Here is a 19,101-nt window from a genome sequence, read left to right as displayed (position 1 = left end):
ACGGGGCTTTGAGCAACCTGGTCTAGTGGAAGTGTCCCTGCCCATGGCAGGGGGGTTGGAACTACATGATCTTTAAAGTCCCTTCCATTCCAAACCATTCTATGATTCTATGAGTCTAGGAATCTCTTCTGATTAGTCTGGATTTCTACTTTCCCCAATCCCTCGTATACATTGAAGTGCAATATTAGATATTATTCACTTCAGCTTCATTAGTCACAGGTAAATGAGCATCTTCTAAATTTATAGTCTAGGGAGGTACTTGACTGCAAGTTTTGTAGGTGAAGTTCAATCTAGAAAAGCTGAAGATGAAGAAAAAAAGGAATAGAATCCTATATCACCTAAGTGAACAGTGGTCACTAGACCTTTTTCTTATAAGGGAAGTGTAATATATAAAAAATACCCATCCAAAAATACAGTAAAGAGTTGCTTCTTAGTCAGTCTTCTGCCCTTGGCACAGAGTTAAGGACCTTTACACTTCTAGATATTGGACTGACTGCATTATCCAGACATTTGTCAGCTCTAGTTTGTGTTAGCAGAATGTACCCTGACATCTTGAAAATTGCTTAGAAATAAAAGTTTGTGAAGAACAGTTTTGTCCTTTTGTATATTTTATAAGACTTTACAGAAGCTTTAACTTGTAATCCATAAACTACACCAAAGATATTGGCTCACAGTGCTCTTAATCCCATATATCCTATATTCTCTTCATTGCGATCACAAGACATCACAAGCCGTCTTCATGCAAAATAAGAGAATGCTGAAAAAATGTAGCTATCGTTTAATGCCAATTATTTGTCAAATAGGTGCACAACTTTGATCAAGAGTGAAAAGAAATCCAGAATTTCTTTTCCAAAACCAATCTAATTTTTAAAGATCATTTTAAAAATTAGTTAGGATGAGATAAAATTTTTTATTCAGTCTGACTTCAGATATTTGGAGGTTGTCATCTAAGCAGAAAATTTGTATAGGGAAATTAGGTTAATTTATTGATTAAGATAAAGTTAAGAATCATAATGGTACTTTTCACACAGCAGCTACATACCTTTTGAGTGAATACCTTCAACTGAGGTCATGTTATTACCAGCAAACAATCTTCAAACGTGTTTCATCACCAAAAAAACCTAATGCTGTGTTGAGTTTCAAAGACATGTGTCAATCCCTATGCATTTACACTTGTTTAACTGAAGCATCAGTCTTATGTGATAATGAATTTAGATTCAGTCACAAGGAAGATGAGGCTTTATTTTACTGTTTGCTTGGGTAGGATAACACTGGATTTGTCCACCAGATTCTGTCCATTTATTTACAGAATTCAATACAGAAACAACTGTATGGGGTTTACAAGAAGTAGATGCCTTCTTAACATCTGCTGATTCCCTGTTTGGTACCCATTTAGGTACATCTGTTATTCAAGTGACAGCCACAGATGCTGATGATGCCAACTATGGAAACAGTGCCAAAGTGGTGTACAGCATTCTCCAGGGACAGCCATATTTCTCAGTGGATCCAGAAACAGGTTAGCAATTCATTCAGTCTTAATTTTTGCAATGACAAAGACAGGATACAAGCATCAAGTCACTTTTGATTTGCATTTAAATATTGGAACAGGCATATGGTATCCTATGACGACACTTTTTTTTTTTATCACAATAAAAGTTTGCTTTTTTGGTGAAAATAATATTATTGAAGAAGAACTACTTTACTTGGTATGAATAAAACTTCTGGAAGATGACCGTTAACTCTAAAGGTCAACAGTTCAGAAAGGGTACAGAATATTGTAAGGGGTCTGAGGAATCATGAAAATACTAAAACTTATTTTACACCAATTTCTGGGGATTTCAGCTGTTTGCCTTAAAAAAAAAAAAAAAAAAAGCTTGACAGTTTCAGACTATAAGGTAAAAAAGAAAAAAAAAAAAATCCCAAAGGTCAACTAATTATTTCTAAAATTTTGTGATAGTTTCTTGACCACTGAAAATTTTTAACTCAAGATGAGTTTTGAAACTGTACTCTAATTCCAACACTATTAGAATTGAAGTAAGAAGTATTAATGTTTTTAAGTTGCAGTTCATGAATGGAAGCCCTTTTCACTATTATGAAGGAAATCAGATACAAAACAGACAGAAGAAAATCTTGGGTAAACTTTGGATATCTATAATCCAAAATTTGGGTTCAAAAAAGAAACAAACACCCTCCCTCCCTTCAGCTACCTAATACTAATACATGTAAGACTTAGCAGGCATTGCATTAGCTTGATCCTGCATGTTATCAAAATTTGGTTTGAGAATCCAGAATTTAAGTGCAATTGTGCCCAGAATCCCTGAAGTCCCTAATCCACTGAGCATGCTCAGTTAATAGCTAATTTCCTTTTGAAACAATTTATTTTTTAAATCCAGCAAGGACATTATACCAAAAAGATAATGAGTCGCATAGCTACAGTTTTAAAAGGTGGCGTAATGATTTTGCATAGGATTAAAGTGTTTGGGGTTTTTCCACCTTTTCCTACCTCTCTCCTTTTTATCTTTTTTCCAATTCCATATTCAAAAAATCTTTACTAGGTGTGGGCAGAGAAACAGGACCAGTTCCACATGGCCATTAGCTGATGGCAGAAGGTGGTTAGGCAGGCAGATGGTTTGGGGAAGACCTGAGTTCTCATCTTTTTGCTTCTTAATGTTACATGTATCAACAAGCCTAGGTATGGTAATAAAAAAGTGGTAATCCTGGAACAGACGTAAATGCCACAGCCACAAGACTACAGAGGTGTTGTTTTGTTGTTTTTTTTTGTTTGTTTTTTTTTTTTTTTTCTTTGTTTCACTATCTTTCTAGGAGTAGGAGTTTTCCAGGGTTACCTTTTTTGCATAATAGAACAGCTTCCATATCAAGCTTGTCATCAGACCCTTCTGAGAGAGGAAAGACAGGGGTGTGAATTCTCCAAGCAAAAAAGGATACTGTATTTAAAGTCTCCCACTTCACAAGAAAAAGCTGTCATCACTTCAACCTTGCAAAGCCACCACCCTTCTAAATAAAAAACAAAGACAAAACAAAACAAAAAGCTTGGTTTTCTAAAAGAAAGCATGTGTGTGTCTACTTTAATGAAAGGTCTTTTGGGCTTTGGATCCCAGGAGGACTGAGGTCACTTCTCTGTTCAGGCTATGGGATTTTTGTTTTTCTCACCTGAGGTTCCTACTCTTGTTCTGTGCTGTACAAGGGTCTGAGATATTTAAATTACATTTATGAAATTCTTGAGATTGGACACCCAAAAAAGATTTTCCAACACTAATTTTACAGTCTTGTCTAATTCTTTCATTATCTATAGCCCTAGCTGACTTTCAGGGGCCATCACTGGGCATTAAAATCTATGATCTATTACAGTCTAAAAGAATGAATGCAGGGCATGTTAGAGTTCAGCCTTGTGTTATAGTATCAAAACGTCACAAGGGCCAGAGATTGCATAACCCACAGAAATAGTATCTGGGGATAGTAGCTGAAAAATTTAATTAAATCAACAAATATATTTTTGTAATTGAAAGAATAATTAGATTGATTTAGCACATCACAGACAATGAACAATATCTATTACATTTCTTTGTGGTTTTTTTTTCTTAAAATCACATTAAATCAACCATAGATTGAAAGATTTATTGTATGAAAGATTTATTGTAGTATGCCTTTTGATTGCTATGGATTAACATCTGCACAGTATATTTTACATGAATCCATTTGAAAACCTGGAGATTAATGTGAGTGGTGCTTCTTCTTTACCTCTCTGTCTCTCCTTTTTCTCTTTTCCAAGGCATAATCAAGACTGCTTTACCAGACATGAGCAGAGAAAACAGGGAACAGTATCAAGTGGTCATCCAGGCCAAAGACATGGGAGGCCAGATGGGAGGACTATCAGGGACCACCACCGTGAACATCACTCTGACTGATGTCAATGACAACCCGCCTCGTTTTCCCCAGAGTATGAAGCATCTAATGGTTCTGTTGTTTTCCAGAGAATCTCTCTAAAATCAGCTGTTTTACTGTCACCATCTGGGACCTTTTTTTTCTCCTTTTTTTTAGTATAAATTCTGGCCCACTGCTGTGTCTGTTTATGTTGCAGCATTATTAAGGCAAATGCAAATGTCTGCCTCAATTTTTTTAATAACAATATTTCTTAGCATGATACTTATTATCCATTCTTACTCTGCTTAAAAGAATGTGAGCTGTAACAGTAACTTAGTCTAACTGCAGGGACTTTAAAGCCTTTAGAGTTATTTAATTACTAAATATAAGTTTCAGGTGTTGGAGACACTTTTAGTTCTACATGTTTAGGCAAGCAAATAGGTCAGCAAATTTTCTAATGTACCACCTTGCACAGGCAGGGTTGGTCAGGTGATATGCTCTGCTGGAAGTCTATGCATTTGGTTTAGGTACCTGTAATTTGTGTTCAGCTCTTGATGTTGAATGATTTTGATAATCTAGACCAGTATAACACAATTAAGGTGTTTTTGTTTTTGTTTTTAAATAGCTCTGTAGCATAAAAAATAACAAACAGAAAGCTGCACAATGCAGAAAGCTTCACAGTAGCATACTACAGATCCTTTCATACTAGGCCACTGGTTTAAATCCAATCCCATATTCTTATAATCAGTGTCTGATAACTAATAGACTGCAGATAGAAGAAATTTACAGCCTCAGTTCAAGTGCCTGCTAGAAAAATGTCCACATTATAAAATTAGAATTGCTTGTTGCTGATTAGGGACCTGACTGGCTCTCTTTACAGATTCACCAAGGACTGAACAGAGTTGATTTAGAAAACACTCTCCTGGACTTGAAGAAACTTGAAAGTCACTTCAGTGCCATGGCAATAAAAGCCCTCAGAATAGTATAAACAGGTCAACCTAGAACAGATTTTTTAAAATATTAGAAAACTCTGACAATGTGGGAGAATGGATTCTTAAAATTACATTTAACTTTTTTTTCTCTATATTAATGATAACAGTTTGCTTTTTAAAAGAAAGGGGAGGGGAAGTACTGCAGTCCTTATAAGAAAATATAATTTGATTTCATACTTGGAGTTTACATGCTGAGAATCACCTTCACATGGCAAACTCATTCAGCAATTTTTAACCAGCCTTCCTGTTTGACTTCAGCAGGGAATACTGCTTAGACATGTATAGCATGAGATAGCCCAGTATATTTTGGCATATAGGAATTCTTGAACCTAAATTAGAATAGTGTAGCACATTGAAGTGTAAGCTTTGTTGCTGAATTAAATTAAATTAAAAAATAAATAATGAAGAATTCATAGAACTGTAAAATAAATTGTCAGTCTCTAACTTTGTTCCTTATGTTGCTCTTCTTTCAAGGTTTGCTGAAGTCTGAAGTCTATGGAAGTTCTGATTATTTCAATAATCTTTTGTCTTGGTATTTAGTTATAGAGAAATTTATGCAATTGAATGCCTCATACAATCTTCTCTGTAACTTTCTACCTTGAACATCACTAAAACACATTGGATGGGCTATAGAAGACATGCTGTGGGATCTATTAAATTGTTTAATTTCAATTTTGTGGATGACCCTTCCCTCTCTTTTTCTTTCTCCTCAGTAGGGTGGTTTTCAACACTTAATAACCCATCTGGAGAATGTGATTTCTTCTTAAATAGTTCTGAAGAGGGACATACCTTCAAAGAGCTATCTAGTTGAGGAAATCTGCTCCTTCCAAAACCAATTATTTTACATTTTCTCTTATATGAGGCAAGAAGTGATAATGTGGCCCAAAGCAGAGAGTGAAATGCAAATGCAAGCAACAGGAGTTAATATCAATGTATGGAAGAACTAAAGATTGATTTCTTAGAGGGAGAAGAAAGGAAGATGGCAGAGTTCACTGTGAAGTACTGGTTGTTTAGACTTCATTAAGAAGGAACAGATGTTCTGTTTCATTTTGATTCCTGAAAGGAATCATGGACAGTTAAAAGGCACAGGCCTAAACTAAATTTAAGTGGTACCATAATGAAATTCTTAGACATTTTGAACTACATTGTACTCTAAACAAGATTAGCCATCTTGCATTCAAAAAATTTGTAGCACACACAAAGCACCACAAAAATAAGGAATGCTTTCAGATGTAAAAGCACTCAAGGGAGTTATTTATTCTGGAAGAAGTCATAAGTAACATGATTAAATCTGTTCCTACAGTATTTCTGATTCACTTGCCAAAACATTGAATTTGAGCAAGCCTTCACACTTACAGTTTAGCTGCCAGGAATCCCACCTTTCATTCCTTTTCATCCTGGTTTAAGGGACTAATATGCATTTTAGTCTGTGTGGATTGCAGCCAGACAGTCTACTACTGCGTTTTCATTTACAACCTTGACTTTGTAACAGCAAATACAATTTAGCATCAAGCATTATCTTCCATTTTGGTACACATTCATACAAATATAAGGTATTTGCAGTGACACTCTTCTGTTCTTTGTCTGTACCATTGGGGATGGAAACTCATGCAGCAGTCAGAAGTTTGATATATTCCTTGTGTTTAAAAAAACCCTTCATGACCCTTTAAAGAAAACAAAGTACATATAAATGCAAGAAATAAGCTAGTTGCAAGATACTTAACTGTACTTCACTGCAAGTCAATATAATTTGTACAATTTATACCTTGTAAGGTATTTTGTCCAACACTACTATTTCACTCAGTAAATTAATATTAATTTACATGAGAAAAAAGATCAAAATAAATATCAGATTCTGGAATGTCACATGTAAAATGATGAATATATCAGATTTTTTACATTTTCCTAGTAGCAAATAACTGAAAATACTGATTTAAAAGCATTTATGTCTTGCTGCTGATGAAAGGTCTTCATTGTCTTGTCCTAATTGGTCAAGAAAATAATCTGATTAATACTTTTTCTACAAGAGTATGTCTTTATAATTAGATCTTTATTGCAAATGTTGTCAACAAATACATGTAAATTCACTTTTCATATACATAGGCAAGATTAATGTGTAATCAGAATTCTTTCTAGCAAACCCTGATTATAAAAACATTAAATGAAACCAACGATTAAAAGAGCACAAAAAGTATATGAAGAGTAAATTAAAGAAAATCTGAATGTATCTGCATTTCAATTAACTATCACAATTAATAGGAACCTGTATCCAATGCTCTTTATCATGACTCTTTAGTATGTATTACCAATAATGGATGAATGAATTACTTTGACACAGAACACCTACAAATCTTGAATATTATATATCTTTCCAAATTATAAAATAAAAATGTCTGGTTTATTTTAGTCATTTTCTAAAATACACATTGGTTTCTACAACTCTTCTGTCTTGAGAAAACAAAATCCCCCACTACTTCTAAATATATCTGGGAACAGTTATAGAAAACTGAGAGGAAAAAAAAAGATGTATATACTGTTAAATTATCAAGGTTAGAATGGGTGCCTTATTGTCGAGCTTCTCTGTTCGCTATAGCTGAAGAACACACAAAAAAAGAAAAAAACATTAACAGCACAATCCTAAATGGCTTTGAAGAATCACTTGAAATTTTTGTGACAGCTTGTCAATCAATTCCAAAACCTGTTTTAAAGTTTAGTGTGATGACTAACATAATTTTCCTTACAGCGTTTCAAACTTCAAGTTACTTAAAAGATCCAGGTGAAATTGAAGATGTTTATTATTCAGAAGAATAAAGCTTTTCAGAACAGTAAATGCTTGTTTTTTCTCTTCCAGGCACCTACCAGTTCAGCTCTCCCGAGTCTGCCCCACCTGGGACTCCTCTTGGCAGAATTAAAGCCAATGACCCCGATGTGGGTGAAAATGCAGAGATTGAGTATAGCATCTCCAGTGGGGATGGATCAGACATGTTTGATATCGTCACTGACAAGGATACACAAGAAGGGATTATAACTGTCAAAGAGGTTTATTTTTTTCTCCCTCTCTTTTATATGTACTTAGCTGTCCAGGTGTTACAGTTATTTTTCTTTTTCCAGGGAAGGGAACGGTAGATCTCACAAGGGGTCAGGCTGCCAAGGAGTTGTATTAGTTTTGTTCTTCTCTTTCCTCAGCAGATATCTGTTATTTTCAAGTCTTGAGGGAAATTTACTGGCATGTCACTTCACATAAAGCAATATTTCAGTGGCTGCTGTGTCTTCAATATATATACTCTCACACACAGTACTTTCAAATTAGGGCTGTGAAAACCTGGAGGGTTCAGTTCACAGCGGGATTTGTCAGCTGAATGATGCAGTAAGGCTCACAAGGGTTGGAGGCTCATCTGAAGTTTGATGAACTTACATCTCCAAGGATAAATTGTCCCTCTCTAATCTGTCCAAAATTCAGGTATCTCCAGCACCTAAAATCTGTCTTGGTTTAAGTCCAACCTTGGTGAAACTCAAGTTGTTACACATTATGTCAATGGCAGTTCAAAGAGCAAAGACATCAGCAGATATTTAATTCAAAATACCACCTCTGACATCTATTGATTACTTTTTAGTGTTCAGACTGTTAAACTCTGAATGTTATTTTGGATTCTATTCTTACTGAACATATCAGGAACAATTAATTGATATCTACATATATATATATATATATATAATATAGATCTATACACACGTATTTGGAAACATGTAAATTTATGTATGTGCATGCTTGTCTGTGTGTGCACATATGAATGTATATATAAAGCATATATGGATACGCATAATATAAATGCCACATAGACTGTAAATCAGACTTCATAGTTTTTCTTTTCACTTTGGAACATGGAGGCCAGGGACAGGTCTGGGTTGCTCCTGATGCAAAATAGTCAAGGGTAGGTGGTAATGGGGGAGGAGTAAGGAAAAGGAGACAGGACAGAGAACTTTTAAGAGATGGGATAATTGCTCTTGTTCCTACCAATGAAATGAGACAAATAAGACCTTTAGCAACTCCTACCTGTGAATTGACTCCAACTTCCCAGTTTCTTTCTCTCTTTATATTTTTCTATAGATTGACCCCTCCTTGTTATCCAGGATTCTGAACAAGTAGTAGGTAGAGGGATCATAATTACCTTGCTGCTCTGTAATGCTCCTTATTTTATATAAACCTGGAACAAGCCCTAATATACTCCATCTTCTCCAAGATGTATTAAATTTTAGAGCTTTTGCTATTACAAAATGCCTACACTTCTAATTCAGCATCATAAAACTGACTTACATTTATTGTAAAATGACAAAATTTCTTTATTATTTACTCCCCAGCATCTGGATTTTGAAAACAAGATGTTATACACCTTAAGAGTGGAAGCAACCAACACTCATCCTGATCCTCGTTTTCTCCAGCTGGGGCCATTCAAAGACATGGCTTTGGTCAAAATTTCTGTGGAAGACATAGACGAACCCCCAGTGTTCAGCAGACCCTGGTATTTAATGGACGTAGATGAAGATGCCAAGGAAGGAAGCATTATTGGGCAGGTTGTAGCCCAAGATCCAGATATAACAAAGAATGCAATAAAGTAAGCCAATTCACAATATAAAATGCTTTAAATGTGGGTAAAGTCTCCTGCACAAAGAGTGATGAAAGTGCAATGTAATAGGGGGCCACTTAAGTAATTAAGCACATAGGGACTACTGAAAAATGTCAAGCAGAGAAATATCTATGGAGCCTGCATAGGTATGGTATAGTTATATAATTATTGTGTAGTTAACAGTGCAGAGTATGCTTCTGAATGACAGCCTATAGGCACCAGGTAAAAAAAAAAAAAAAAAAAAAGAGATCAGCATTTAACTGGCATCATGTTCTAGTACTTTCACCAAGCTGTTCATAACGTTATGCTTTTATATCATGTTTCCATCGTCAAACTTATGTAAAAATGATGTATTTCAAAAAACTTACTTAAAATGGTGTATTACAATTCTCCTTGCAGGTTGACAGCAGTCAGCCTTCTGTATCTTCATAATTCCCTAGACATTACATTGTCTACCATTTCCATAGTTTAACTATTTAATGATCACATTATATTAAATAATAAATGGTTGTAAGAAATTCATAGCAATTAGAGGTAAGAGTTCAATGCTGTGATACTGCTGTAATTGTTAACCATCTGCTATTATTATCTGCAGTAACAAACACAGCACTGAAATCTGTGTATTTACCATGCAACAGATTAGGAAACTTGATTTCTGCATTTCTGAACAAGCCTATTATGCCCTGCAGCAGTACAGTTTGAGGTAGGAGGTGTGAGAGGAGGAAAAAAATCAAATATTTTTAAGTAATCTATGTATAAAATCTCAATTTATACATTGTGACTGGTAACTACTAGATTAATTATAAACACCTGCAAAACTAATTTTTCCTTGCTGGAAAACAACAAAGCAAAAGCAAGTGTCATAAAATCAGATTTTAAGAACTTTCATCTTAAACAGCAACTAATCCAAAGATTTTTCTGGTGATTTTGATAGTTCTTGTGACATCTCAAAAATATCTTATTATAAACTGATATTTAATTATATTTGCAATGTGTGTCCTTTGATGACTGAGTTCTTCAAGAAACAATTAATTTGCAAAAATGTTATTTAAGAATGTTCACTTCTAGTTGCTATTCCAGCATTCACTTTATAAGCTAAAATGTAATTTCAAATGTCAATCTAACAAACTGCCCACATAGTTTGCTCTTCATCCAACTCACTAGTCTTAAAAAATTGTTTCTCAGTATGTGTAACATGCCGCACTCCTCAGGCAGCTACAGGAAAGCTTAGCTAAACTGTAAAGGAAACATTGTTGATTAACCACAGTTAAAATTAGAAAAATTTTAGAGGTGGCTGTGAGCTAAACTACAAACTGTAACAGGAGATGCTCAGTTCTACTGTACCTTGACAGATATTCTGTGGATCGACACACTGACCTTGACAGAATATTCAACATCTATTCAGGAAATGGATCTTTATTCATCTCAAAGCCACTTGACCGGGAAGAAACTCCCTGGCACAACATTACTGTCATAGCAACTGAAATCAGTAAGTTCAAGATCATTTATCTCACAAGAACATTAGAACTGAAAAGACTAGAATTCTACAGTATCTATGATTTACCTTGTTTCATTGGTTTTGACCTTCGGATATTATCAATAGACAGAGTATCTTTAAATGCACATCTAAAAATTTAATTTACTACTTTAGGATCATCTTGGTCATGTATGAAAAGTTAATCTGAATTCTCAGGCTCAACAAAACCATGTACAGTATATATTAGACAAGTCAACTGGTTCCTTGAGAATTCCCAGGAAACAATTTGGTGCAGGGGTGATGCACTTAGGCTTTATCCTAAGCCAAGTCTTTGGGAAAATCCTTGGAAAAAAAAATGGCCATGACAGACAAATAACACATTGTCAGAATGACTACTGTAATCAGGGGAAGAAATAAACATCGACTGCTTTAACTTATCTCAGGAAATGGTTTCATTTGAAGCCAGTACTAGAGGAAATTCTTTCTCCTCCATGTCTGAAGCAAACCCTTGCCCTAAGTCTTTCACTTGGATTCTTTACTATTCTGTTGGACCCTTTTAGATCTGAATGTCTCTTGTCTGCCTTTTCTTTCCAGCCAACAGAGTCAGAGGGGAAACAGAGACACTGATTTTAGGGAACAACTTTTCTCCCTCCCTTCATTTTCCCTATAGATTCCCCAGGTGTCTATGTGCTTAACAGTCTGGGAATTGGGTAACATGAAGAGATTAATTATATCCCCATAAAGACTGATACCTTTTCCTCATAAATGTTTTTTCATTGTTTAGTCAAATATGGTCTCCATTTTCAATACATATACTGCAAGATTCATCTCCACTGATAGATTAACCTTGATGGTCAAATTTGTGAACACCAGTTGATGATAGCATCCTTTTTTTTGTTTTGATTTGTACATTTGGGAGAGAAAGGACAACTTTGGGTTGGTTGTGAGGGATTTTTTTGTGTTGTTGTTGACTGATGCTGTTTAACTGCTTTTCTGATTTGAACAAGTAAATGCTATTGACAGCTCAACCTCAATAGACAGCTTTTGTAATGTATCATTTACTGCACTAATTTATAGAAGACAATAACTGAGTGATCTGTTTTTAATGCAAATGAATTTAAGTATATTTTATATTTAAAAAAAATATATATATGCTGTAATAGATCAATTTGTTTCAAATATAAACAGTGCTTTTTAGCTTTTATGTGTATGGAATATATGTCAATAGGAAATGAAATAGAATTGCTTTAGTATAATCAAGAAAACCTCACATTTCTTATGTATATTGGAAAAAAATGCTAGATCTTTTCAGGTCTTTTCATAGACATAGACTGTAAATACTTGTATTGTAATACTAAAAATTTTCTTGTTTCAGATAATCCTAAACAAAGTAGCCAGATACCTGTCTTCATCCGGATTTTAGACATAAATGATCATGCACCAGAATTTGACAAATACTATGAAACATTTGTTTGTGAAAATGCAAAAGCAGGACAGGTAAACAAATACTTATGTCACTGAAGAACTTGTAATGAAAATATCCTGGAATAAAATAATGAAGACTTCAACATATATTAACTTGAGCAACTGCAAAGCAACTCAGCCTCTTTATTCCCTATCTTCTACAGAAACTGACAGCTGGTTCAAAAAAGGAGGAGATAAAAGATGCGGGATTTTACCCTAGTGTAATAATATAGCGTATAAATCAAATCATCCTTTAAGGTGTTTTATCATTCCTACTATCAGAAAATATTTTTCATAACTAGTTACACATAATGCTACAAACCCCTTTATACTGTTTGATAATTGCATTTTTTTCTGGATTTTTTTCAAAGCCTTAGTTAATGTAACCACACCTTCAAGTACACAAAGTAGGAAAATCTTTTCTTATGCTTCAGTAAAGGAGATATGAAAAATAAACTTTTGCAAAAATAATGGATAATGCAACTGTTTCCATTGTAAGTTAAACTTCAGTTTGGAATGAAGTTGAATTTGGTCAAAGCTCTTGTATATCCCTTTCTAAACTATCTCAGCAATTCTGTAAAAATGTAAAAAGACAATAACAAGATTTCTAGAGAAAATGAAGTGATAACTGGGAACTGAGAAAGCAGACAGACTAATGGAACTCAGAGACAGGATTTTACAGAAATCTTTTAATATTACTGCCACTACAACCAACATCTATTTATGCTAATGCCAGACAGTCTTTCAATTTCAAATCCTGTGAAGAAAGATGTATGATTTGCTCAAATTATTTACCAAAGAACTGGATTTAATAGCAGATTTTGTACCTTGAGATTGTCTTTCAAGTATGGGCCTAAGGCCATGCATGAGCCTTTTCTCTAGACTGATGTATTTCTGAGTGGAAGAAAAATTGATATCATTATTTTTTTTTAGCACAAATCTGAGTGGGTTCCTACTCTAGTGGAGAGAGGCCAGGATGGAACCTTAAACTCGGCTTAGTTCTGTCCTTGTATCTCACTAGTTTTATGCTGACATCATACAACCAAGGCTGATTGTCTTCACAGAAAGTATGTGGAAAGGATCTGAATGTAGGATATTTTGTCTGTTCTTAGAGCACAGTAATCATACAACACTCAAAGGCTTTACAGGGCTGGGGTATATGGATATGCATCAGGAAGCATGCTCATGTTTTCACTTGGTTGCTGCCCAGTGTTGTATTTAACATAGGCATGGGAGTTGCCCTGAAAGCAGCATAGATGTTCCCTGAGATGAGCCTAGAATTTCAGGTCCTACAGAACTCTAGACAGAGCAAGAACATGCAATTTACAAGTTGCAATTCAGACGATGTTTTATGAATGGTTTAACAGATGGAAAAAAAAAAAAAAAATAAAAAGAGAGAACAAAAGAGGGACTAAAAGAGGATACAGTGGATTGCTGGGTTTTACATTCAGTTCTACTTATTTTTCATTCATTGCACCTAATACAGAAATTTTGGTAAGTGGGTTAGAAAGACAGAGTATCCTTTGAATTAAATCACTTGGCTTTGAAGAGATACTTGACCATTATTTTAATTATTTTTCAAGAACTTACTATTTTTGATTAAGATTATATAAATAGAGGAATACTCATATAAAGGGCAGTGATTAATTAAATTAAAACGATGAAGAAATTATAATATCAGAAAAATGAACAAGGAACACCTTTCAAAAGAACTGAGGTTTACGATCAGAACTTTGTGTCTTAACCAGTGACATAAACTGTCACACAAGCATACAGTTCAAACCTTATAAAGTGGGAAAAAATTCCCTGAACTTCTGGTTATTTTACACTCATAGTTTTGCTTTATTTTTATCTAAGCTGTTTTTACACATGGAATACATTCAGATAATTCTAGCCATTAATCTCAAACACTGGCATATGACCTAAATTCTGTCTGTGCAACAAAATCTCTCTGCACAATATGAAATTGAGACAAATAAAGCTTAAAATCACAGTATAATGACTGACAACAAAGTGAGTGATGTACTCTGATTGTATAACACAAAGGTTCCAAATCTTACAAATTAAGATTTCATTGAAATTAATCATGTGCAATTTTATCAACCAGCAAGCACAGGTTTTGTCATATATTCGAACCAAGTTCAGTCCAGGCATACTGCTTGTCAGTTTTCTTAAATTTCCATCTAGTCTAGTGTACTTGAGGAAATATTAATTAATGTATAAAATTTCATTCACCTTTCTGGTAAATTCTGTGTTTTCGTAACAACAGAGAAGATAGACACCCATTAGATAGGCATACAGTTTTTCAGACCTCCCTTACATGTAGCATACCAATTTAATTCCAGGGATTATTTTACCTCAGTGGAAAAATAAAAGAAAAAAAAAAAAATACTAGAAGGACAGTGTGCATCAAGTGTAGCTGCAGAAGAATGAGAGATCCAGACTGTTCTATTTGTTAACAATTGGGTTCCTCTAGACGGCATCTGAGTTCATATCTGGACATTTACATATAGTTGACTTTAGTATTTCAGAAAACAAGTTACCTTTAGCACATGAGACTACTTTTATTTTGGTACCTAAAAATAGCAATGACAACAGAGATACAAACTTGAATATTTTGGGCAAGGATGCTAAATTCCAGATAACCCATATTTTTCATGTTTAGCAGTCACCCTATAGTACAATAAAGATATAGAATCATGTTGTGTTCATTTAGGACTACACCTTATTTTAGAGAACACCTAAAGCATGTGTCTTATTTGGATCATTATTGCTTCCTAACAGACTAACAGATCACAGCAGTGCTTCTACGCCTGGTGCCCATAGCAGGAGAGTCAGATTGAGAAGATAAATACATTTAGGTGTTTTTTGGTTTGGGTTTTTGTTTGTTTGTTTGTTTTTGTTTTTGTTTTGTGTGTGTGGGTTTTGGTTGTGGTTTTTTGTGGTTTGGGTTGTTTTGTTTTGTTTTGTTTTGTTTTGTTTTTGTTGTTGTTTTTTGTTTTTGTGGGGTTTGTTTTGTTTTGTTTTGGTTTTGTTTTGTTTTGTTTTTGTTTTAAATCGGGCCCAGCTATTAATCACACTACTCTCTAAATCTCAGGTGCATCAGGAAGCAGTCAGAATAATCAAATATTGCTCTCTGCCACCAAGTGACATTACTCATTCTCAACATCAGCAGATATTAGAAGCTGCATTGTGCTTTTCAGATAGTCTTAGGAGGGTCAGAGGAAAGAAAATCCTACAGTCTCTCCTCCTCCCTTGCCACTCTTCTGTCTCCAAACAACAATGGTATGACTGCAGAGAAACATTATCACTAGAGGTGCATAAACAACTATGTTCATTAGTCTGGAATAGATCTGTTACCATGCAGTCCCATTCCACTGGCTAATACACAGGCTAAAGAGGAGTATGACACAGCTTTCCTCTCACACAATTTAGAAATCTCTAATCCTTTGATGGGGCTCTAGAGCCCCAGGGACTGTTGTGGGGAAGGCTCTGGTACAAATTCTCTCATGCCCTTGTCACAGGAATTAATTGGGTCTTTTTAGCTGGATTAGAGGATGAGTCTTCTCCATGGAAACCAGGAAGATTTACTTGAAAAGGAGACTGATTTAACTGAACAATTTGCTAGTAACAATTTAGCTAATTTCAACACCCATCAATAATAATATTTAAGAAAATAACCCAGGTAGCTTTTTTTGCAGTGCTGCCGTGTTCTTTCCTGCCATTCAGTGGCTCTCAGGCATCAAAACAGAGAATTTGTCTCCTCCATCAGAAAGCTGGCAGATTTTTCTTTTCATTAGCCTCCATACTCCCCCTCCCTTTTCCAGATGGAGCACACAGAGATTACATATTTCATGTAGCTATTGCTAATTATCAGTCACAAGTTGCTTATACATTGTAGCTGCCTTCTCTAGGTAGACACCTATTGGCTTGATTTAGTGAGATACATGCTAGCAGTCTGTCTCAGTTTTGAAGTAGGAATTGGAGTTCAAGGGAGAATTTTCCAACTTCTGGTAAGCATTCAGTCCTGCTTTAAAACTGTCAACGCATTTGTGGAACAGAGCCAAGACTTCAAAACCAAAGTGGTTTGCATTACCAAACATGAAGCTTTGTTAAGCAGTAGTAATTTTAGAATATTTCTTAGGACTTAAGGTATCAACATCAAAGGTCTATTCAAGTTTACACACATATGATGGAGGCTGCTTTCTGCAGCTAGCACCATACATGTATATAGGTTAGATCTGTGCCTGAACATGTGTGATCACTCAAGCTGCAAAATGACAATATGGGCATCCACTGAGAGCTGGATTGATTTTGAAACACTTCTGTGTGGAGACACTTGAACTATATTACTATTTCACTCCCGAAGAAATGTGGCCACTTTGAAATCTACAAAATCTTCATCTCACCCACTTACATTGTGCTGTGTTATTAATGAATTCAAGATTAGTTAATGATTGGCCCAACCAGATCATACAGGAAGGAAAAGGGGCAACAGAAAGAAAGGACAGAAGAAACACAAAGTTGCTCTTCCCACATTCCCCCACAGCATTTGCACACTACTACTTCCTGCTGATTGTCAAAAACTCTGCCTCTCTCACAATATGTTTTTTCATGGTTTATTGCAAAGTGGTGACAGCTTTCCAGATTCCTTGAGAAATATTTGCAACAAAACCCAAGTTTAGTAAGTTTCAAGAATCACAAAGTGTTCCAAGATCCGGTATTTGTTCTGCTCTCTCCTATATGACTTCTAAAAAAAAGTTTCATACAAAAACAACAGCAAAATGTTCCAAATTTTCCTTTCTCAAATGCTTAGTGATATTTTTTAAGTCTTATCTCAGAAGCAGCTGAAAGTAGATAAAGGACATTTGATAAATTTCTCTGTTGTACAATATCCAGGTTTCACTAGGAGCATAATATAACAAAAATGAAAGCCCAGATGATTCAAGTGGATTGAAGGCCTACTCCACTGTATATCTATAATCACATACAAGGAACAACAAAATTCAGCAGCTGCTACTGTATCTCTAGTTTAACGGTGTCTGTCTCCGGTAGTCTTACTTCTCTGAAATTAGGAGTACAATTTTCATGCTATATTGACAATCACATTCTTTGAAATCTTCAGAAAAGCACTGTCTACAACAGCAGACCATCTTTAAATTCCTGTGAAGGTGACATTATTTTTCACTGTCTTATTTATAGTGTATTTTAAAAGGAGAAATTCTGAAAAAAAACAAAAAACAAAAAACCCCACACACACACAAAAAAACCCACCAAAAAAACCCCAAACCAAAACCAACAAAAAAAAAAAAACAAAACAATAGCAAACACAGACATGCTGCTGTTTTGAAAAGAAGCAGCAACAGATTACATTGCGGACATTCTATTTGTCTCAAATTTTGTTTTATTAGTAGAAGTTTTAACTTGAAAATATATTGCATCTGTCCACTCATAGATCTCATCTTGTTCAGCTTTTTTCAATGAACCTTGCAAGAATCTGAAGTATGTTGCTGCATTTTTAAAGTGTGTACCGTGGATCCAATGTGCAACTGTGTTTTATTCGCATGACATGACAAGCCAGCAGAGGCTGAAAATCTAATCTAAAAAGTGGCTGGATGGTGCTGACCTCTATACAGTTAAAGATGCCCTACTAGTTTAATGTTTGCTTTAATGGTTCTTATATTCCTTTTAGAGGCAGTCCCAAGACTGAGCCCAGGACCCAAGTCTCCTACTTGTGCAGCTCTCAGGGTCCACAAATGCAGCCTCAGGAACAGTAAGGGCATGCTCCGAAGTGCACAGGGACCCTAGTTAATTCATAATGCCCCCACCTAGCTTTTACTCACTTTCTGTCTTTAAAACAGGTTGAAGAAAATGGGAGAGCAGTCTATGTCTAGGAATATACCAGATACAAGTAAGGAATCTGTGACTAGACAGTCTATTAATCCCCAATCATTTTTTCAGAGATGAGTATGAACATCTATAAAGTAGACTGAACGTAAACAATAATCCCAGTTTTGACTGTGGTTTAAGTCATGGCCTTAAAAACACAGTATTCAGGAGAAAAAAACAAAAAAAAAAAACCAAAAAAACCCCACAACAACACAACACAAACCAAACCAAAAACAAACTAAACAAACAAACAAACAAAAACCAACAACAAAACAAGCACAAAACAGTATTATAATTAAAACATTTCCACATTTGAAAAAAATATGCCAATAGGAAATAGGTCCAAACACTTTAAAAGAATCTCTGGTTTCATCATGAAAGAAACTCTACAGGAAATATTTCCAGTGGGAATAATTCTTCTTTCACAACTCTTACATCTTACGCTGTCAAGCTGCTATAACCACTTTGCCCTGAGTGCAGCAGAGTAAACTTTATGTCAATGCTTGTTTACATTTTCAGTATCCTCAAAGACAAGTGTTCCCTAAAAACTTGAATTTACCCAATAAGTTCCACTTAAGAGTATGAGACTGTTTCTTTAAACACACAGAGGTACACATGAACATGCACACGCAACCTTCAAAATAATGGCTATAATGTTGTGTTTTACAAATTGTGCTCATTCTCATGGGAAACTATGGAAGAAAGAAAAAAAATGGGTATGTTTTTATCTTCTTTAAGAGTGATATGATTGAAATGTATTTGAGTAAAAGTA

At 34.9% G+C, this 19,101-nt stretch overlaps 1 protein-coding gene across 5 annotated transcripts in view; it reads left to right on the top strand.

The window, feature by feature from the left end:
- CDH9 (cadherin 9) overlaps positions 1–19,101 on the top strand; it is a 79,966-nt gene that overhangs the window by 53,324 nt on the left and 7,541 nt on the right. For 2 of the 5 annotated variants that reach the window (XM_074897860.1, XM_074897859.1), the window contains exons 3-8: positions 1,397–1,516; positions 3,791–3,980; positions 7,742–7,913; positions 9,234–9,487; positions 10,852–10,988; positions 12,352–12,473. In XM_074897860.1, the coding sequence (XP_074753961.1) occupies positions 1,397–1,516; positions 3,791–3,980; positions 7,742–7,913; positions 9,234–9,487; positions 10,852–10,988; positions 12,352–12,473 (995 nt within the window). Of the gene's footprint in view, positions 1–1,396; positions 1,517–3,790; positions 3,981–7,725; positions 7,914–9,233; positions 9,488–10,851; positions 10,989–12,288; positions 12,474–19,101 lie in introns of all 5 variants that reach the window. The other 3 variants (XM_074897858.1, XM_074897857.1, XM_074897861.1) reach the window with 3 other exon arrangements.

The sequence above is a fragment of the Athene noctua genome, chromosome 2 (genome assembly GCF_965140245.1).
Source record: "Athene noctua chromosome 2, bAthNoc1.hap1.1, whole genome shotgun sequence".
NCBI lineage: Eukaryota > Metazoa > Chordata > Aves > Strigiformes > Strigidae > Athene > Athene noctua.
Note: the sequence above shows the minus strand (reverse complement) of the source record. Positions and strands in the feature narration are given on the sequence as shown.